Source organism: Watersipora subatra, chromosome 11, assembly GCF_963576615.1.
Source record: "Watersipora subatra chromosome 11, tzWatSuba1.1, whole genome shotgun sequence".
In the NCBI taxonomy this organism is placed as follows: Eukaryota; Metazoa; Bryozoa; class Gymnolaemata; order Cheilostomatida; family Watersiporidae; genus Watersipora; species Watersipora subatra.
The window spans coordinates 28,879,231-28,902,524 of record NC_088718.1 but is presented as its reverse complement, the minus strand read 5'-3'; the positions used below and the strand labels follow the sequence as shown (position 1 = coordinate 28,902,524).

The following is a 23,294-nucleotide window of genomic DNA, read 5'->3' as shown; positions in this document are numbered from 1 at the left end:
ATGAATGAACAGTTTCACCAACATTTGCTTGATGATCACAAACTTCCTCAAAACCCGCATATCAACTTTTGAAAATTGTTTTCAAGTAAGCATAGCGAGAACATTGAAATTGTTTTATAATAATTTCAATGACATGAAAGTGTGTTCTCTTGTACTAAACAGCTAATATGTAGCTCATGTAATGATTTCTGTTTTATGCAGAAGCATGAGTTGTGTTCTCTCAGCATCTATTATTTTACACCTAGTATTGGTGATCCGTGTATGCGCCTACTCCCCCACAATCGCAAAAAAATTTCAAAAATATTTCATTCCTAAAAATGTGAACGCTCTATGAGAACAAGCAGGTTATCTAATTAAATTGGTTATATGAGGTCAAAGTTTTATCTTTTGACTTGCATCACATCCTAATCAGTACAGGTGGGAATTTTCACATGGCATAATAAATTGTACTATCACAAAGGTGAACGTGTTCAGAAAGATAGAGCAATTGCAAAATGAGGGGATGCTTAGTAATTGTAATTTTGTTATTCTCAGTCAACATATTTGTTCTAGCTTTAAACGATCTTCGTAAAACACCACACTGTCATGCAAATAGAACTGGAGAGGTTTTAGTACATCTGTTCTCTTGGAGGTGGAAAGACATCGCAGAAGAGTGCGAAAACATTCTTGGACCCAAAGGCTTCTGTGGTATTCAGGTAGATTAGACCTTTTTGCACCTGAAGACTTATGTAATATTTAGATAGACTAGACGTTTTTGGATTTCAATGGTCTTGTGGTATTCAAGTGGACTAGATTGTTTGTACCTAAAGGTTTTGGTTGTGGTCTGGTAAACTAGACTTTTTTAGACCTGAATGCTTCTGTGTTATTCAAGTGTGCCATATCTTCTGGGACTTATTGATTATTGTGATTACCAAGTAAACAGGAGTGTTTTAAAATAAACATTTACTTACAATATTCGAAGTAAACTAGACATTTTAGACTTATAGGTCCCTGCAGTATTCAGGTAAACTAGACTCTCTTGAACTTTAAGGCTACAGTGGTATTTAGGTCACCCAAAGTGTCTTTGCACACTTTATAAAGGCATCACCTTAAAGCAATAAATCAAACTTGCATAAATAACCCAAAAACTTTTAAACTCAGCTTGAGAACTCAGCTGGTACTATCATAAAGCCAATTAATTTATAGTTTCAGCTAAACTATGCATTAGATTGTTTTCAATAGATTATGAAAAGTATCAATTCTTTATTTCTTAGCTTAATTTCATTTGTTTGTGCTAAAACATTACATTCTTGTATTCTTCAGCAGCATTCATTACCTGTTCAAAGTAGATTTGACTATTGATGTCAGAAACCTTTAAGCGAAATTGAATTTTTCCACCGCTGCAACATCACAATTGTTTAGATGTCAACTGCACTGCATGTGTCATGCCTGACCATTTTGTATTTAATACATTTTGGATACAAGCTAACTTGTATCCAAACTAAAGTCTGATCGATCAGTCATCCATCATGTATAACAAAATGTATACTCTAAATGGAAATATGCTTTTGGGCAGTCAATATACTTATAAGCTTACAAGTGACTCGTAGTGTCACCTACACCTACCTGTAATTTACATTTGAATCTTTGTTAGATCAAAAGGTTTAACAAGCCAATAAGTTTACAAATTATATTGTCAAGTGGACAGCTAACCGTTGTGTAACTTATGTTCCTACTATCAGGAGTTCAGGAAAGTTATTAATATTTTTTCTTACTATAGAGTGTTAAAGAAATTAACAAAATGTGTTTGCACTAACAGGTGTTAAGAGAAGTTCATGAAATGAGTACTTACTATCAGGGGTAGATATAAATTATTAACATATGTTGAACTATCAGATGTTAAAATAAGTTAATGGCATGTGTTCATACAATCAGGTGTTAAGAGAAGTTAATAAATTTTACCAATTTAATGAGAGGTGCTTGCAGCTGAGAATTGCCGGCGTTTGTGCAATCTAAATCAGCTAAACTGTAGAAATGTCTGATGAAATTAGCTGAAGTTTTCTAGCTGTTGTTTAAAAAACTGCAATGCTAAAAAAATTAAAATACATTTTTGTTCTTTTAGTGAAATATTTGGAAAAATATTTTAGATAGATCATTGAACCTGATTAAACTGCTTACAATGTTCACTTTTTACAAATATAGTTTCACTTAACCATAAATAGTCTTATTATCACATTTTGGCTACATGTAAATATCTGATAGAATTTTTACTGTGACTTTTCTTTTAATAAATTTAAAAGGATCCCCCAGAATTGTTCTCAAAATTAGCTGTAAAATACTTACTGTAGGTTTCTCCTCCAAATGAACATCGAGTGGTTACCAAACCAAACAGACCATGGTGGGAAAGGTACCAGCCAGTCAGTTACAAGCTAGGTAGTGCATCTGGAAATCGCACAGAGTTCAAGGACATGGTGACACGGTGCAATGCTGCTGGTGTAAGAGTTTACATAGATGCCGTTATTAATCACATGGCAGGAGTAGATGCTGGCTCTGGAGTTGGTAGTGATGGAAGTCAATATGATACTTCAGTGAGTGTTTAGAATGGCAGTATATTATTAGTTGCTTGTTGTGTCATCCCAACCTGTTCTCTTTTTATAAGTGTAATGCCATATATTGCCATATATACTAATGAGTACATCAACCTCATGTATTATTTGTCAATAAGTATTTTTAAAGCAAAAACCTGCATTATTACTAAAACAGTCGTAGCTCGACATACGGAAAAATTGAGATACGAGCAGAATTTCAAGCAAGTTTCTTCCTTGAGATACAAGTAACCTTTTGAATACAAACATACGATTCAGTTTTCAATGTCTAATATATGCCCGAGTAGCTACTTATGAGAAAAGCATAGCTCGGTTTTTCCCCTTGAAACAGTTTGAAAAAAGTTTATAAAAAGTTGGCTAACGGTTTTAGCAAATACAAGGCAAAAAGGGCCAAACAGAAAACAGATAATAAAATTAAGAAAAGAAAATTAGAGTAAAGTAAGTTTAGTGAAAGACTAAACACACAAACTTAACTTCAACTGTGTTTTCAGTACGTTAAATTTATATAGGTTAATTTCAAAGTTTCTGTGACTTGGCCTCATAAAAGTTTAGTGTTCCAAAAGCGTTGATGTTAAATCATTCTCGTATTGCTTTTCACCACTACGTCTGTCTCTAAGGTATAACTCTATACAGTAGTGTACATAGTAATGCTACATTTTATTGTAGATCTTAACAACTAAATAGGTATTTGTTACTTTATTAGCATAGGTACTTGATTACAATTAAAAACACTTTTTCTATTGTAATATCATGTTTTAGGTTGTTTTTTTATAATATTGCCATAGATTAGTTTGTAGTTAGTTATTTTATATAGGAAATATTGCTTTTAGACCCAAGTAATTTGACATACAGGCATGAGCCTAGTTCCAAAACGCATTAGGCTTGTATGTTGAAGTATGCTAGTATGCTGCCCATATTCTAGGACGTGATAGATCATCATGTGTTTTAACTATGTGCCCAACTACTCCACTTTGGTGGTTAAGTTGTGCAGATGGTAATGCGCCTGGCTGCCAAACAAAATATCTTAGTTGTATTAATGAACTGTCTCCCAAGCAACACATGGCTACTATGACAGCTAGTCCTACATAGCATCACGCTATTGTTTGACTTTTATGATCCTTTACATATTTCACTGAATTCTTCAGACAGAATCCTTCAATGGAGTACCTTACGGGCCAAACGATTTTACTAAGACATGCAAGACAGCGAGTGGTGGCATTGAGAACTACAATGATCCAAATGAACTACGAAACTGTAAACTAGTGGGATTAATGGACTTGGATGGTAGCAGCAAATATGTTAGGCAGAAGATTGCAGACTACTTTGATGACATGTTAAGCATAGGAATTGATGGTAGGTTTGACTAAATATCATTAAGTCACATCTGTGTGCTTTTTAATTTTTGTAACTAAGAGTTTTCTGGTAATACATTAAAGCAGCTCATATTATCACAAATCCTTTATTCATATCTCAGCACCACCGTTACCTTTGTTAATCATTATTGCTATCTAGCTAGATATAGACTTTCTTTATACTGGTTACAGCCGTTCAAAGCAAATTAGACCATAAGGCAAAAAACGAAAACAAAAATAGTGAAGCAGAGAAACTATGTGTATTTAATGGTTGACTTGCAACAAAATTCACATTACAGTTATTTGGTATCAAAAAGTTCACCATGTCTTACTCTGCCGTGTTGTAATTCAAAATATGTAGGAATGGGATTGCAAACTCTTAAAAGCTAAAAAACGAACAGTCAATCGCAGTTATCAAGGAAAACGACTTTGGTTAGAATCCTTCTCAAAACGACTCAAATGTGACGTAGTTGAACACAATGTTCTTTTGTTTACACTTTCATGCAGCCTCATTCGTCAAAATATTTCACAAACAAACTTAACGCATTCAATAAAACCGTGTTTATTGTCCTTACTTGTCAACTTCATTAACTTTAAAATGCTGTCACTTTGAGCAGTAATGTCTCAAGACCTAACATAAAAATCAGTTTAATTTTGTAACCTTAGCTTGAGATGGTGCATATTATTTTCCAAAAAATATGAGAAGCCTGCTGGTCACCTGTGAAAGTGAAAAAGGCTGCAGAAACTGTTCGTACCATTTGGCGGGAAAATATAGATGGTATGATCAGATTATGACTAGATGATTAGACTAAGCTAAAACGAAACTGTAATGTAGCGAGCATCAGTATTTAATAAGGGCTTTCCGGTAGAGCCCGAAGTTTTTATCATAAACTTGTGCTACAAAACACTTTATATTGAGCTTTTTATTTCACGTGATAGCATCACATGTAAAAACAATAACCATGTTGAGTTGAAATTGTCATCAAAATGAGAGATTCCATCCTACGGCCGTTTTTAACTGTTTGTTTTGAGGTTTTAAAAGCTTGTAATCACATTTTTACATATTTTGAACTTACAACACAGCGGATTAAGAAGTGTTAAGCCATTCGATACCAATTAACTGTAATGTTCATTTTGTTGCAAGTCAACCTTAAATGAAAAAATTATTTTGCACAACAATGTTCTATAAAGTAAATTGGCCAGGTATTTAGCGTTTGGTACCAGATGTAGTAGTTTTTTGGAAAAGTAGGTACGTAATGGATGTTGAAGAAAAGTGGAAATAAAGTTTTAGTGTTTCAAACAGGAAATATTTATAAGCAAATTTAGCTTCTTAGCATTAAGGGCATTTAGATGCTGGTCATAGCTGTTCATAACTATGTTGGACTAAAAGTGAACGTGTCTTCATATTCTCAGTTTTATGCCTATCTGTTCAAATAATTGTAGCTAAAACTGTTTCTGTTGTTGCTAAAAAATAAATATTTTTTAGGTTATAGAGTTGATGCTGCCAAACACATGTGGCCAAAAGATTTAAATGCGATGTTCAGCTTAACGCGGCGTACGAATGATGGTGATATTCCTTTCGTTGTTCAGGAAGTTGTCAGTTACACGACCAGTGCAGCTGTTACTTCTTACGATTACATGAGCCTTGGAAGAGTTACAGAGTTTCTTTTTGGTAATACATTTATTTACCACTTCTCATAAAAAACTATTACAAAACGTTTATATCAATTTTCATTCAACAATAAAACAGAATATATTGATGAATTTCTGCATATTTTGATATTCACGTGATTTTGCAACTTCGATTAAAGGAAGAAAGATGGCGGAAGTATTCCTAGCAAAAAGTCAGAAGTTAAGCTCTTTATCAAAACTCTTGTCATGGATGATGCTATCAGGTGATGACGCTTTGGTGTTTATCGACAATCATGACAACCAGAGAAGCCATAGCGCTGGTAAAAACATCATCACCTTTAAACAACCTCGGGTGAGCAAATGAAATGATAGAAGTTTTAGTGTAATATTTGAGGTGTTAAGAGAAATGGTGGTTCATGTCTTCAATAGTTTCTATATATAGTTATCCACTTATAAACTTTTTATCTTGTTATCTTGCTTAAAATTGACAAGTTGAAGAAACGATATTAAGCAACGATATAAATATAATTGAAGTGCCTCATCAAAGATGTCTATGCACAGGGCTTCAACTTTGAATATTCATCTTGTTATACTAATACTCTTTTAATCTCACATGATAATCTTTGGTACAATAAGAACTGGTTTTCTATTTGTGCCTTAGGGAAGAGTTATAAGTGCTGACTCACTAAAACTTACTTGTTGCGTAAAAGCAGGCCCTTTTAAAGCAATGGCTAAATTGGCAATTTTAGAACTTTAATGTTCCAAATAAATGCACTACAATCTACAAGATTAAAAACTCACGAATAAGAATGCACCTTTGTATGCATTAAGGACAATTGCCTTCAATGAAATCGCTCATAAATTGTTGGTGTGAAAGTAGCGTAGCAACTTGAGTTAAAATAAAACAAGTCTTAGCAATGCTTGCCTTAGTGCACGTATTTGATGAAACTTTGTCAGAAGTTACAATTCATAGCAATTTGTACAAGAGGATTATTAGAGCATACGTAACAATATAGGAAAATTCTTTTGCAGACAGAAATACTTCTGCCTAGCTGACTGACAGACCAACTTTGTTTAAAAATAAGGAATTGTTCACATGTGTCTTAGAGCCTTATTTTAAATTGCTTTATAAGTTTAAATCAACTTTTAATTTTACTTTAAAAAGCTGCTTATAGAGGTCCCTCTCATCAATCTTATTACTCTTCATGTCTATTGCAGCTTTTGCTGCTATTTTTAATTGATTTCTTTATGATTGTTTGTAATAACAATGTTCACACTATCACAAACACAATCGTGTTTACATTAGCGAATTGTTCCTGGCATAGAGCTCTCATTATACTAATCAGTCGCAAAAATCATGAAATAATCCAGCAGCAAATTTTATATAAAGAAATACAGATAAAACAATCAGTGATAGCCAATCACTATCTCTAAAGTTCCCAACAAGCTATCGTAGATGTTTGGCAAACTATCGAAAAGTTTGACAGCAAAACTCTTTTTGGCATATCCCTGTTACCTCGACAATGCCTTCAGTTTATAGAAAAAATTGTTGATGAATAATTGCCGAGAGGAAGTAAGTAAAGTATGAAATAATATTGCGAGTCAAAAATAGGTACAGATCATTTAGTAACTGCATGGAGATTTTTGTGTCTAGCAAAATTTTTATCAATTAAGTTTACTACAAAATACTTAAACGTCAAATCTTAGTAAGTTCTCACAGCTATACAAATTTCAGTTCAATTGTTACTAGTGTTACAACTTTAGGAAAACACTGGTACCCTGGCAGAATGGTGTGGTGCACCACGAAAGATTGTCATGTGTAATATTTAACAGCACAATTAATTCATGATGTGGAATAATTTTCAAATCTGTGCTACACAATCTGTGACACACAGAATTGTCACACACCAGCACCTGTGCCACTGGAGTAACACAGGTAGTAGTGCACCTGGTGGCAAATTTGAATATCAGGGTTGATTTTTGTGCAAAGTGTTTTTCCCTACCTTCAAATCTTGTTTTGGGTAGACAGATAGATACAGCTTTTATTATAGTAAAGGTTGTAAAAAAGTAGTATTCAATAAGAAGCTAACTCTAAATTCTTATTATTTATTTTAAGGAATACAAGATGGCAACTGCATTTATGTTGTCCTGGCCATACGGAGTGCCTAGAATTATGAGCAGCTATGACTTTACTAAAGACTGGACAGGTCCTCCATCCTCCAGTCCCAATATGACTGGCTCTTGTGGAAATGGATGGATTTGTGAACACAGGTGGAGGCAAATTGCCAATATGGTCGAATGGCGCAACCAAGCAGGTGGTTATTTAGCATTGATAAAAGAAAGCATAATAAGACTGATAAAAAAAGATTAAAACATGAGTCATTAAGTGAGGCAAACGTAAGTGCCAAAACAATTGTGTAGGTAGGTTAGTGTGTATGTCAGTGCCGGTGTAGGTAATAGAGTCTATATGTAGGTGAGTCTGTAGCTAGGTAATGTTGTGTATCTGAACTTGCAAATGTGTGTACGCGCATGCGTGTTTGTGTGTGTGTGTGTGTGGGTGTAGATGCGTGTGTGTGCGTGTGCGTGTGCGTGTGAGTGTGAGTGTGCGTGTGAGTGTGTGTGTATGTGTGTGTGTGCGTGTGTGCATATATGTGCATAGGTGTGTGCGTGTGTGCAAGCGTGGTGTGTGAGGGCATACATGTACAAGTACAGACGCGTGTGTGCATGCCTGTGTGAGGTGTGCGCGAGTGCGTGCACATGCAAGGTGTGCATGTGTGCTTGCACGTGCAAGGTGGGTGTGTGCGTGCATGCGTGCGTGTGTGTGTGCATATGCAAGATGTGCGTGTGTGCATGCACATGCAAGGTGTGTGTGTGTGCATGCACGTGCAAGGTGTGTGCGTGCGTGCGTGCGTGTGTGTGTGTGTGTGTGAACGTGTGTGCGTGTGTGTGAGTGTGCATGTGCACACGCAAATGCGTGTGTATGTGTGTCTCTGTCTGTGTGTGTGCATGCGGGGGAATGTGCGAGTTCATGCTCACACATGCATGTAGGTGAATTTATGCGTAAACAATGATACTGATAAAGGAACGAGTTTGTAGGTAGAAGAATAGGTAAATGTTCAGGTGGATGGTGATTGAAATAAATGATGTGTCACTGAATTTACTGAATGAGAGGATGAGTTGGAAAACAGCTACATTCAAGAATAGACATAAGAGCAAGAATGCATCAGGTATTCCTGTTTTATAGGCAAGGCTCCTGTAGAGAATTGGTGGTCAAATGGAGACAACCAGATAGCTTATAGCCGGGGCAAAGCTGCTTTCATAGCATTTAACAATGGGGATGGCAACATGTCAAAGTCTTTTTTCACCAGCCTTCCTCCAGGGCAGTACTGCGACATTATCAGTGGAGATCTGCTCAATGGGTTGGTACATGAACAGATTCAATATATAGCTATTTTATACTGATACCCAAGGCAAGTAAATCTAAAAATCCTTTCTTTTTTAGCCATTTTCATCTTTTGTTAAAATTTTAACCTTTTTTGCAACCTGGATTTTGAAGAATGCTTGTATTTCTAAGTTGATTTAATCTCAACAATTGCAAATGGCTGAGGAATGAAAGCCTTGTTGAAAGATTGGTTAATGTGTATAAGAGATGGACTTTCTCTGGCTATAAATTATGAGACCTGGTCTTTTATTGGTCATGATATATGAGACGTGGTGTTTTATTGGTCATGAGGTATGAGACCTGAACTTTGAGTGATTATGAGGTATGGCACAGCTTAGTCGATAACGCTTAATAAGTTATTAAATTTTTCATTAACTGGCATTGCTCAAAAAATTTATACTTCACATACAAAACAGCCATCTTGTTTCAGTATATGAGTGAATTAGGAAGACTTTAGATAAATTATCAATTTATATATATGCATGTATGTAAATCTAAATGTGTGTTGGTTTTTTGTTGGTTTGTTTGCTGTTCTGCCGTATGTCCAACAAACTTATTGGCATGAAAAACTGGCGTATTGGCTTTCTTGTCGAATTTAAATCTAAAACACTAGTTTTGTGGACAGACATGCTAACACTATGCCACAAAGCCACTTTGCCATACTATAGAATAATTGTATACTACTAGCAAACCTGAAGATCATGATTGCATAAAAGATGATGATGCGTAACAATTATAAATACAATTATTCTAAGCTGTGCAGGCTGGCTGTGAGGTGTAGTGGTACTGTGATTAGTGTCACACCTAGGTAACTACCAAATGTATGGGTTCAATACTTGATAGGTGGAATCTTTTTTAACGCCTAAACGGAAGGACCAAGTTTATATCTAGTTTGGCTAGCTCAAGTTACTCAATATGGTTCAACTCATGTCTTCATATTCATATTCAAGAATTTATACAAATTCATTAAATACTCAAAAACATTTTTCTTACTCATGCATCAACAGGCATTCATCTAGTCTAATATAAAATGACAAACTTTGATAATTTCTTACAGCATTTGAGAACAGTGATTTTATTGCATTGGTACAAACACAACGCTTAACTAGTTCATGTAAATAGTTGTATATGCAAATTTTTTCATCATTTCAATTTCTATCCTTCACTTGTTTTGTGTTTCTAATAACTCTATTATATGTTGCTAGCGGATTGCAGTGTTTGTGAACATATAGCATGGTTTGATGTGACTACTGCATAGTTTATTAGATAATGTTCTGTACATGACTACTGCATGACTCATCAGGCATTTCTCATAATTGTGCAACTGATGTGAAATGTGCTTGTCCATCCAGGAATTTTCTAGAAACATTTTTTTGTTTATAGGTAGGCAGTGCTTAGAAGTAACAACAAATCCTATTTCAGATTTTATTCAATCAGGTTACTTAATATTTTGCTGAAACACTACATGAAAATAAATTTAATTATATTTTTACAAGAGATCGACCTCGCTTTTTTATCAACTTCAAGACATCCAGGTTTCTTGATAGCACCTAGTATCTACATGTATGTCAATGTGTCTCTGAGAGGCAAAGCAATTTATTTAGTTGAATTTTTAAAATAAATTTTGATAACCTTTTTTTTCTAAAACAACAGATTCATACGACATTGAATTCATTTTCTCAAGTAAAAACAAAGTGGTGGTGTTTGGAAATAGTAATTATTGAAAAAAATAATAACACTTTAACATTTGAGTGCTTAGATAGCTCAAGCAAAGTTCAAAGGTCTAAAGTATCTTAAGCCACAATTGTCTCCTTTTTTTACTATTTTACTATTGAGCCTTCTAAATAGAAGCTTAAATAGGTTTTTATTTGACCAAAAAATTTTATATTATTTTAATAAGCTATAAACGTTTTCAGTAATTGAAAAATGAAATCTAATCATCAAAAGCTGCAGATTCAGTTTACATCATGTGATAGTTACACTTTTCTGGAGATGTCAGTAAATATGAGTGATAGTAAAACCACCACTTAATCAGCAGCTGAGAAAAGTTAAGCAAAAGAAGTTTAATCATACTTCATGGAGTTTAAACCATTTCAAAACTAAACTTTTTGTTTGTTTTCAATAAATCAGGTATAACAAAAATCTAAAGTATAAAAAACTAAATAAACTTAATTAACATAATTCCGTTTGCACAGGTAATTTTTACAAGTTGAGTTTTTTCAATACACCTACACGTATTTTGTTCAAATCGGAACTTTTCTGTTTTATAGAAATTGTACAGGAAAGACCATTAGGGTTGGATATCACTGTGAAGCTGAGATTGATATAGATGGGACTTCACAAGACCCAATAATAGCTTTTCATCTCGGTGAGTCTGATTGGAGACACTTGACAGCTCTCATGATTTTATTGTATTCTCCGACAAGGTTTTGTTTGAAGTTATATTTGCGACATTTAAAGTATTTCTCTCCAATGTGATCCATAAAATGCTGTTGATTTAAAAACCGCTTACAATGAGATTTTTTACATTGTATTCTATTGGAAGCTAAAACTATAAACTGCTTCTATAAACTATGAACTATAAACTATAAACCAGCTGCTTATATGATTCCTTTGAATCGTAGGAGCAGGTAGTTGAGCATCGTCAATGAGATCATCTGTCTGAAGGTTGCATCATGATAAAAACTTTGCATTTACAAAATAAAACATAAGATTATATATATATATATTTATATATAAATAAATAAATATTTATATATATATATAACTAACTAGAGTGTGGAATAGGTTAATTTTACTTATCTTTATTCTAGATTGATGTTTTATTCTGGGGTCATGACAGGTCTGTTTCGTGCTGGTGCACTCTTCAGGTGACTTGTGTTGAAACACTTCGCACTTTTTAGAGTTATAACACTCCGCACTTTTTAGAGCGTAGAGTGCTGTTAGCAGTAGGCCTGACAACTTATCTATTATATATATATATATATATATATATATATATATATATATATATACATGTATATATATATATATATACATGTAAATTAGGAAATTGTAAAAATGTACAAATGTATATATATAAAGTAAGATAACATTAACATAATTTTTTTTGTTCACTGTTGTTAATAATATATAATATAGTAGTATAAATTAGCTGCATATTTTTAGGTGAAAATGCTACAGTGGCTATATGGTTCCGTTAAAGGTTTTCATTGATTTCATCGTAACAGACTCCTTCAGTCAAACATCTTTGGTACAGTTTTGGTTTGTGCCTTTTTAGGTTCAAAGGTGTCTGAGCTGCCTGTTATATCTACTGATTTTCCTGATTTCTGGGATACTACAAAGTTGCCTCCTTCCCAAAAGGAGAGGACGATTGTGTTCATTAGAAAAATTACTAGTTATGGTGAAAAAATATTTATTAGAGGAGGTGAGATTATCTACTCTGTTTTGTGTAATACTTGAAATGTCAGCCTTAACATAGAGCAAAAAAAACAATGAAAATTAGTATAATATTGGATAGGATAATATTTGATAGTATAATATTAGATAGTATAATATTGGATAGTATAATATTGGATAGTATAATATTGGATAGTATTATATTGGATAGTATAATATTGGATAGTATAATATTGGATAGTACAATATTGGATAGTATAATATTGCATACTATAATATTAGATAGTATAATATTGGATAGTATAATATTAGATAGTATAATATTGGATAGTATGATATTGGATAGTATGATATTAGATATTATAATATTGGATAGTATAATATTGGATAGTATAATATCGGATAGTATAATATCGGATAGTATAATATTAGATAGTATAATATTGGATAGTATGATATTAGATATTATAATATTGGATAGTATAATATTGGACAGTATAATATCGGATAGTATAATATCGGATAGTATAATATCGGATAGTATAATATCGGAGAGTATAATATCGGATAGTATAATATCGGATAGTATAATATCGGATAGCATAATATCGGATAGCATAATATCGGATAGTATAATATCGGATAGCATAATATCGGATAGTATAATATCGGATAGCATAATATTAGATAGTATAATATTTGATAGTATAATATTAGATAGTATAATATTAGATAGTATAATATTAGATAGTAAAATATTAGATAGTTATTGATATATTAGATAATATTGGAGTCTAATATTAGATATTATACATGTAATATTAAATAGATCCATATCCTTTGTTTTTCCGTGACGTCATTCTATCGCTGTGTGCCATCTTTATAGACAACTTTTATCATTAAAAACATGAAGCTTCTGCAATTAACTATTGCAAACAATGTTTTTGTTTGCAAATTTTTTACTTTAGTATCAAAACAACATCGAAAAATACTATTATTCAGGAGAATGACGATCGTTTTTTACAAAGATGACGGCTTTTTCATGGACGAGCGTATGTGCAAACAGGGTGATGACGTCAAAATAAACGATGGATTAGTTAATATACTATTAGATACATGGTAGTTTAATGTTAGATAGCATAGTATTAGAACGTATATGATTAGGTAGTATAACATTAAATAAAGTATAACATTAAATAAAGTATAATATCAAATAGTATAAATTAGCCTATGATAGTCCCATACACTGTAATATAATGCGTCACGTAGTAAAATATAATAAACTGTATGTTCAAAAGTTCAAAAGAATCGCTCTATGATACAATTTATTACGATATTATATATTCTGGTATAATGTAATCTAAAACAATGTAACGCAATACAATAGTTTATATGTAATTTGCTATAACGTACTAGCATATAGTATAAACATTAGATGAAATAAAATATAATACAACATAACAGCATATAGTGAAAATAATATAATATCGCACATTATAATTAAGCAGTAACTTAAAATATTATAATCTACAATAATAAAATATAACAAGATATATTAATATTTTGCAAATAATATATTATAACATAATCTAATACAATGTAACAAAGTATAATGTGACATAATGTAACATATTTTTATGTAATTAATAGTACTACAATGTAGCATAGTGTGGCATAATATGACATAATGTAACATATTGTTATGTAACTAATAGTACTAAAATATAGCATAGTGTAGTATGCTATTATATTTTTCACTCAATAAAACATTAAAAATGTGCTCGCAAAATATCTTAGTTGCTTTTATAATATGACATAATGTAACATATTTTTATGTAATTAATAAAACTACAATATAGCATAGTGTAGTATAACATGGTGAAATAAATTAATTCTTCTTATTAAAACCTTAGCTGCTATGATAAAATTAAATCAAAAGGTAATCTATAAAAAGTGAGCCGATCAACAAACCAACCTAATTGCGAGGTAATTTTTTTGTAGTCTTCAATGGAAAAGTGCATATTATCATGCTTAGATCGGCTGTCGATAGTAATCTAAAATATCTTCAATGCTGCTATGGTCAGTTTTTCACTCAATAAAACATTAAAAATGTGCTCACAAAATATCTTAGTTGCTTTTATTAAAAAAGTGTTGGTATTTTTCAATCATTTGCAATTATTTTTTTGTTAGGGGTTTTCTTACCACCAGGCTGCTTCAAGATTAAAATTGACAAAACTTAATTGCAACAAAAAATGCTCAGAAGAAAAATACCTTCAAAATGATGTCATTAGTTGCTATTGTTACTGTTACTGTTAATATCAGCTTCTGCATTCAAGTTGCAGATTTAGGTACCTCTGTTTTGTGTTGCAACTATAAATGTCATAATTGCCCTTTTGCTTAATCAGAGCAATCAAGTCATGTCGCTCTGAATTTTGAAACATCCTAGCAGTCAGATTACCTCCAACATTAACAAAAATTACAAGTAATAGAAAAATACCAATACTTTCTGAAAAGATTTATCAAAACTTTGTATAAGCTCATTGTTAGGTATTTTGTAATTTTTTAAAAATTTCTTGTTCAAATTATGTTTTTTCAAGGTGTATTTGGTTTGTATTAAAATAGTTGTTTTACAAAAAGAATGTATCAATACTTGTAGGTTCTGTTGGGAAATTGAAATGTGTTGAAAAAACAGTAGAGCTAGGATTAAGGTGTGTTCACACTACGATGTTTATTGGAGTTACTTTCACAAAGACAAAAGCTATTTGAAGTAAAATGAAAACAGTTTGTGCAAACAGTTTTGTTCCAGTCACTGACACAATATCAGTGAAATTCTGTATGCTTTGTACTTTTTTGACAGCCACCATTGACAGAGAAAAACATGGAATTGACCAATCATGTCTTGCAATGTTAATAGCGCAGAAAATCCAAGCAAATTGAGTGGCTATCAATGTTGTCTTTATTTGGCTAAAAAGTTGGACCTATTTTGTATAGCCGCTGTTTGAGTCGGTTTGCTGTAAAACTTTCGCAAAAAAGTATTTCAAATGTAAACATATTAGAAGTTATTCCGGCTGCATCTCTCTGACAAACTGTTCCAGTGAAAACGCACCTTTAGTAAAATCCGCACCCTCAATTATTATTATCCCACGACCAAACGAGTGGATGCGAAGTTTGGGAGTTTTTATGATAAATGCATGTGCACACAACTTACGAAAATTATTCATCAACAAGGAGACGAACCCTTGTATTAAAATTTCATCAACAAATTTAACCATTGTTTTGTAGATTAGGTAAAGTATAATAACGATACAAAACACATATAGGCCTATTTAAATATGTTACAAAGTTTGTGTAAATTGTCAAAATTCTCTAAAAACTTACCCATCTGATCGAATTATACACAAATAGACAGATTTATTAGGACGAAAATTGTCACAAAACGCTTGAAAAGCTTGGTTTAATAAAAGTTAAGACTGGAAATTGAAATGGCGGGCGACAGAGAATAGAACGATTAAGTCGTGCGCATTTCGCAAAAAAATAACGTGCACATTTCACCAGTCTATGGCATTGTCGACGGTTTCTGTCACTAACGTAGGAGTACTGAAATTGTTTCATCTTCGCCAATTTCAAAGTATATGACTTTTTAAAAACATTCCAGTACTTTGGTATTCTAACTGATGTCCAACGCAGTGTAAGTAAAGGTAATGACAATATTTTTTCTAACGATTCTTATGAGATTACGATATTTAATTATTTATAAGTTTGGATATTATTCTTGATACTTCTTGATATTGTTAGCTATGACGTTTTGAAATGTAAACAAAATTGTGCATTGGTTTTCTATTATTACTGTATTACTATTACTAAGTTTGGATATTCTTTTTGATACTTCTTAATATTTTTAGCTATGACATTTTTAAATGTAAGCAAAATTGTTCATTGGTTTTCTATTATTACTGTATTACTATATTAATAATATTGGTTATTCTAATAATATCAGTGCATTTTACTTCTAATATTGCCTTTCTCCTATTGCAGCGGGAGAGATATAAACATATAATTTTTTCCTTTCATTATTGCTGTTTGTCATGATCAAACACTTTTTAAATAGATTTTCTAAAAATCTATATAAATATCACTTCTTGATATTGTTAGCTATGACGTTTTGAAATGTAAACAAAATTGTGCATTGGTTTTATACTATTACTATATTAATAATATTGGTTATTCTAATAATATCAGTGCATTTTACTTCTAATATTGGCCAATATTGCATTTCTCCTATTGCTGGGGGAAGAGATATAAACATATAATCTTTTCCTTTCATTATTGCTGTTTGTTGTATATAATAACACCCACACCCAGTACATTACAGCTACCATTGCAGTTATCCTATTGCACTGCAGTGCCATTTGACTGCTAATATTGCATTTCTCAACCATCAGTACCCTTTTTTTTCCGATATCACTTTGGTCATGGGCTGTATGGCAGTGGAATTTCTAGTCATTATTCGTTATAGTATGGAGTGCCATTTGTAAAATTTTGTGATATCCACAATATAAAAACTTTTTTAGTATATAAGTTTACATGTTTAATATGTGAAGATTCATGTTTAGTATGCTAACTTACATATTTAGTATGCCAACTTACATGTTTAGTATGTGAAAATTCGTGTTTAGTATGTCAGTTCACATGTTTTATATGGCAAGATTCATGTTTAGTATGCTAATTTTCATGTTTAGTATGTGAAGATTGGTGTTTAGTATGTCGAAATTCATGTTTGGTATGCTAACTTTAATGTTTTGTATTGCGAAACGCGCATGTTCGCTATTCCGCTGCGATCCTGTTTGATATGCCAATACGCATGTTTGTTATTCAACTTTTATTTTATATGCGATCTCCTTTTTATTACATTTCGAAGAAATGCTCCTAAGTCAATCGCGCCCTGTTTTACACGTAGCCCGTGGCCCATCGATAAATAGTTGGCAAACTTGGAGAATTCCTCAATAACTATCTAACTTTTAATAACATCTAATACCGTAACTAACTTCCTCAATATATTATAAAAAAGGTCGTTGAAGAACTCTACGTCGTTGTTACTACAAAACAGAACAGTAACCTACAATACTCACTTGCTGTAATAAAAAATCACATATATAGAAAGTTGAGTCTTAATAGAATCTTGACTCTTACATTTTTTAAAAGTCAAGCAACTTTTGAATTTGAAAGAATTTTCTATTAAACGAGTGTGGCAAAGCTAGCTTCGGATGTACGCAAGTGAGGAAATCTCGCTATAGTGTCTTCGCTCCCCAGGGTTATTGATGGAAATTCTCCACGTTTGCCAACTATTTATCGATGGGCCACGGGCTACGTGTAAAACAGGGCGCGATTGACTTAGGAGCATTTCTTCGAAATGTAATAAAAAGGAGATCGCATATAAAATAAAAGTTGAATAACAAACATGCGTATTGGCATATCAAACAGGATCGCAGCGGAATAGCGAACATGCGCGTTTCGCAATACAAAACATTAAAGTTAGCATACCAAACATGAATTTTGACATACTAAACACCAATCTTCACATACTAAACATGAAAATTAGCATACTAAACATGTAAGTTGGCATACTAAATATGTAAGTTAGCATACTAAACATGAATTTTCACATATTAAACATGTGAACTTATATACTAAAAAAGTTTTTATATTGTGGATATCACAAAATTTTACAAATGGCACTCCATATTATAGTATAATTGTTATTGTATACACTATCTTCACAACCGAGTGACTGGTAGTAAGTAAGCTCAGGATTAAGCTTAAAGCTAAAAGATAAACACTTTAATATCTTTTCTGCTGTTAAGTCTTCCTTAAAATCTGGGCTGTTCCTAAAAAGCGCAGTTTTCTGAATTGGTTTGAGAGACAGTTCAGCAGTGGCCTCAACCAGATATGAGATAATCTGGCTTGATATTGTTGAATAGCTCTAATCACTATAGGTATCCCTTTTGGTTGGACATTCTACAGCCTTCGAAGTTCGAATTCCAGCTCTTTAAACTTTTTCTTTTCATCTTCTTTCCTCTCTACCCTGGTGTCTCATGGTATTGCTATGTCAATAATCTTTCCTCTCTACCCTGGCATCTCAAGGTATTGCTTTGTCAATAATCTTTCCTCTCTACCCTGGCATCTTATGGTATTGCTATGTCAATAATCTTTCCTCTCCACCCTGGTGTCTCATGGTATTGCTATGTCAATAATCTTTCCTCTCTACCCTGGCATCTCATGGTATTGCTATGTCAATAATCTTTCCTCTCTACCCTGGCATCTTATGGTATTGCTATGTCAATAATCTTTCCTCTCTACCCTGGCATCTTATGGTATTGCTATGTCAATAATCTTTCCTCTCCACCCTGGTGTCTCATGGTATTGCTATGTCAATAATCTTTCCTCTCTACCCTGGCGTCTCCTGGTATTGCTATGTCAATAATCTTTCCTCTCTACCCTGGCGTCTCCTGGTATTGCTATGTCAATAATCTTTCCTCTCTACCCTGGCATCTCCTGGTATTGCAATGTCAATAATCTTTCCTCTCTACCCTGGCATCTCATGGTATTGCTATGTCAATAATCTTTCCTCTCTACCCTGGCATCTCATGGTATTGCTATGTCAATAATCTTTCCTCTCCACCCTGGCGTCTCATGGTATTGCTATGTCAATAATCTCTTCTCTCTACCCTGGCGTCTTCTGGTATTGCTATGTCAATAATCTTTCCTCTCTACCCTGGCATCTCCTGGTATTGCAATGTCAATAATCTTTCCTCTCTACCCTGGCATCTCATGGTATTGCTATGTCAATAATCTTTCCTCTCTACCCTGGCATCTCATGGTATTGCTATGTCAATAATCTTTCCTCTCCACCCTGGCGTCTCATGGTATTGCTATGTCAATAATCTTACACTCTGTTGTTTCATTGTTGATTAGTACTAAATCTGATCTCATGGTCTCTATTATTTTATAAGTCTGCATGTTGAAGTCTCATAACAGATTCACTCTGTCACTTACAGACACTGGCTCTTCCCAATGGTCATACCATTTCTCTGTGCTTGAGAGGTTATGCTTCTTACAGATGCTCCAGTGAACTGCTACTATTGGTTTATCATGTCAATGTTTTTATTATGTTTGTGTTATCTTTTAGAACTTACTTACAACATGACTGACTGTTTCATTCTTCATCTTACATACAGTCTACACTTAGCATCATTAATGCTCTTCTCAATCCTTACTTTCCTGTAATTGGTTTATAGTGCTTGGTCTTGTGCTGCTAGTATCAGACTCTCTGTTCCTCTTTTCATACTTCATATTATCATCTAATTCTAAGTCTCTAGTGCAGGCTTATCATTTTTCTGCCTATAATGATGCCTATTCATCAGTTTCTGTGTTCATTCATCAGTTTCTGTGTCCATTCATCAGTTTTTGTGTCGATTCATCAGTTCCTGTGTCAATTCATCAGTTTCTGTGGCCATTTATTAGTTTCTGTGCCAATTTATCAGTTTCTGTGTCGATTCATCAGTTTCTGTGTCTATTCATCAGTTTCTGTGTCTATTCATCAGTTTCTGTGTTGATTAATCAGTTTCTGGGTCGGTCCATCAGTTTCTGTGGTCAGTTATAAGTTTCTGTGTCTATTTATCACTTTTTGTGTCTATTCATCAGTTTCTGTGTCAATTCATCAGTTTCTGTGTCGATTCATTAGTCTCTGTGCCAATTCATCAGTCTCTGTGTTCATTCATCAGTTTCTGTGGTCATTCATCAGTTTCTGTGTCCATTCATCAGTTTCTGTGTATCCATTCATTGGTTTCTGTGTCCATTCATCAGTTTATGTGTTCATTCATCAGTTTCTGTGTCTATTCATCAGTTTTTCTGACGATTCATCAGTTTCTGTGGCCATTTATTAGTTTCTGTGCCAACTTATCAGTTTCTGTGTTCATTCATCAATTTATGTGTCCATTCATCAGTTTTTGTGTCGATTCATCAGTTCCTGTGTCAATTCATCAGTTTCTGTGGCCATTTATTAGTTTCTGTGTCAATTTATCAGTTTCTGTGTCGATTCATCAGTTTCTGTGTCTATTCATCAGTTTCTGTGTCTATTCATCAGTTTCTGTGTTGATTAATCAGTTTCTGGGTCGGTCCATCAGTTTCTGTGGTCAGTTATAAGTTTCTGTGTCTATTTATCACTTTTTGTGTCTATTCATCAGTTTCTGTGTCAATTCATCAGTTTCTGTGTCGATTCATTAGTCTCTGTGCCAATTCATCAGTCTCTGTGTTCATTCATCAGTTTCTGTGGTCATTCATCAGTTTCTGTGTCCATTCATCAGTTTCTGTGTATCCATTCATTGGTTTCTGTGTCCATTCATCAGTTTATGTGTTCATTCATCAGTTTCTGTGTCTATTCATCAGTTTTTCTGACGATTCATCAGTTTCTGTGGCCATTTATTAGTTTCTGTGCCAAATTATCAGTTTCTGTGTTCATTCATCAATTTATGTGTCCATTCATCAGTTTCTGCGTCCATTCATCTGTCTCTGTGTCTATTCATCTAGCCAAGCGCTTTTATGTTGCTCTCTATATTCTGGTCTCAACCTCATTAGTATTGAGGCAATTATACTGTATAAGAGCTACATTCTGAAAAATATACAGAAGCCAGTGTGATTGGAGTAATATGTAATTCAGGTGAACTGATAACCACCGATAATATCATTATTACTATTGTTATCATTATTCAAAATAGTACGAAGGGGTTTGTGGGAATGCAGGTAACGAATTGGCAATTTTTTGACATTTCATAAAACTATAAATCAATAATCCTTTCTAATTATTTGATTGTAAGACTGCTAAGTCAAATTACGGTTTATTTTTCTAGAAGGCAACTAAAAGTAGCAGGAAAGCCATCCAACCTTAAGCTGTTTTTTTGCAACTTGGCATTTTTTTAGTGTGTGAGGTTGCTTTGCCATTAGGCTCAGACATGCTGGGCTAAAATAACAGACCTATAGCAAGCGATGTTGACATTATATTCAACTATTTTTCCTTTTTCAATTTTCTAAATGAGTAAGTGACTTTTGATTTAAAATTGTTTCGTTTACAGAAATCTTGTTTTTATTTGTTCAGCTGCCAAAAATCTTGCTTCAATTCCTATCACCTACAACTACATCAAACTGCAGACAAAAGAACGAAAAGCTTGGTACCACGCATACAACACGTGGTCCCACGGAGACAAAGCATTGAGCTGGGGTGGCGCTGAGAATGGACAAGGAAGGTTACAGAATGGTGAAAAGGCCTTGGGATCACCTATGATTTGGACAAGTAGCAACAGTGCTAGCAACGAATATTTTCCTGAAAATAGGTGAGTTCCGAAGATCTATGAGTTTGTGATTTACTTTCCTCTTCTTCCTTCTTTGAAGGACATGATCAGTTTTTCTCCCAGTTTAGCAATAATACGTTATTAGCTTTTAGCAAATTTTGTAATTGACAATTTGTTTCACAGCACAGCACGTTAGCCAGACTCCACTGTTGATTGATATTATGAGGCCACATACATTTGTCATTTCGTTGTTTATGAGTTCGTTTCCTGAACCAGGCTATCTTTTTCTTAACCGATAAATGGCTAATAAATCAACAGACACGGCTTTCATTTTAGTAGAAATTAGATAAATGCCTAACCTCGCTTGGATAATAAAACTGTTTTGCACATAAAATTTATTTTCAATCCGCATATACAACATTTACTATTTTAACTTTTAGATGAAAGTGTTTGTTATTTCTGTGAGAGTCCGGCCAGTGCATACTTCAAATATTTGGAAGCTCAAGGCATAGCTAAAACCGATTGTTAAAAAACATTTCTTACTTCTTGCGCTACACGTTTGTTCAAGATTCAAAACAGCTTATAAACAGTGGTAGGTAATTTAGTTGCCATTGGCTGAGTTTCTTTACAATATGAATTTGAGTAGCTTGAGCTAGTCTAAATATTTACTATAGTAAGATACTTCTATCTTGGCATTAGAAAACAGAATCGCAGTTCAAAGGAACTGAACCCATACATTCAAAAGTACAGATGTGGAGGCAAGCGCACTACTACAGTCTAAGCCATGTAGCATTTTGTCTCTCACCTACTTTATTTTGGATTAATTGTGCTTATAATCATTACGTCATGAACCTTCACGGCATGTCGACCTGCAAGCGTTCTACTGTGCAAAAACTTTTTTATTACCCGTGCAAAGTTGTGCATTAGCCTGTAGCATGAGTATATATATATATATATATACCGTAAAACCTCTAATTGAACGCCATCTTTATTTGAACGCCACCTCCAATTGACCGCCACTCTGAGAAAAGGGTTGAAAAATAGACCGCCACTCTCCAATTGGATGCCACTTCCATTTGACCGCCACTTTGACATTATTTTATCTTTGTGAGCCTTTAATATCAACTGATCAAGAGTACAACAAAATCATATTAATAATGAATTGTTTATATCAATAACAACTGATTCTCTCGTTATCCAATTCTAAAGCTTCGTTTTTTGTCGTTAAAACTTTAAAAGCGACGCCATAGAGATAATTAATAACAGTCTCAGGCTAGTAGTAGTTCTCTGTTTAACAACATAGAAACACCATAAAAAGCAACACCATAGAAATAACTACTAACTGTCTCAGGCTAATAGTTTTTGTTTAATGAGGTCCTAATACTTTGAAGGACATGCATATAGAAACCGGTTCGCAAGTTTTGGACCAAAGGTTACGTTTACTAAGCAAATTTTTAACCGTTGCATTCGTGCTAAATGCAGCGCTAAAATTTGTTCGACGCTAATATCGACTAGTTCGGTAGTGCAAAAGAAAAGTTGT

General features: G+C 33.4%; 1 protein-coding gene across 1 annotated transcript in view; it reads left to right on the top strand.

Moving 5' to 3' along the window:
* The first annotated feature begins 572 nt into the window (after nt 1-572).
* Nucleotides 573-23,294, top strand: part of LOC137407951 (alpha-amylase-like) — a 28,724-nt gene continuing 6,002 nt past the window's right edge. Inside the window, exons 1-10 of the mRNA XM_068094338.1 lie at nt 573-695; nt 2,328-2,567; nt 3,731-3,938; nt 5,424-5,609; nt 5,749-5,921; nt 7,686-7,884; nt 8,814-8,988; nt 11,282-11,379; nt 12,292-12,438; nt 21,562-21,796. Coding sequence (XP_067950439.1) covers nt 2,448-2,567; nt 3,731-3,938; nt 5,424-5,609; nt 5,749-5,921; nt 7,686-7,884; nt 8,814-8,988; nt 11,282-11,379; nt 12,292-12,438; nt 21,562-21,796 — 1,541 coding nt within the window. The 5' untranslated portion in view covers nt 573-695; nt 2,328-2,447. The remainder of the gene's footprint in view (nt 696-2,327; nt 2,568-3,730; nt 3,939-5,423; nt 5,610-5,748; nt 5,922-7,685; nt 7,885-8,813; nt 8,989-11,281; nt 11,380-12,291; nt 12,439-21,561; nt 21,797-23,294) is intronic.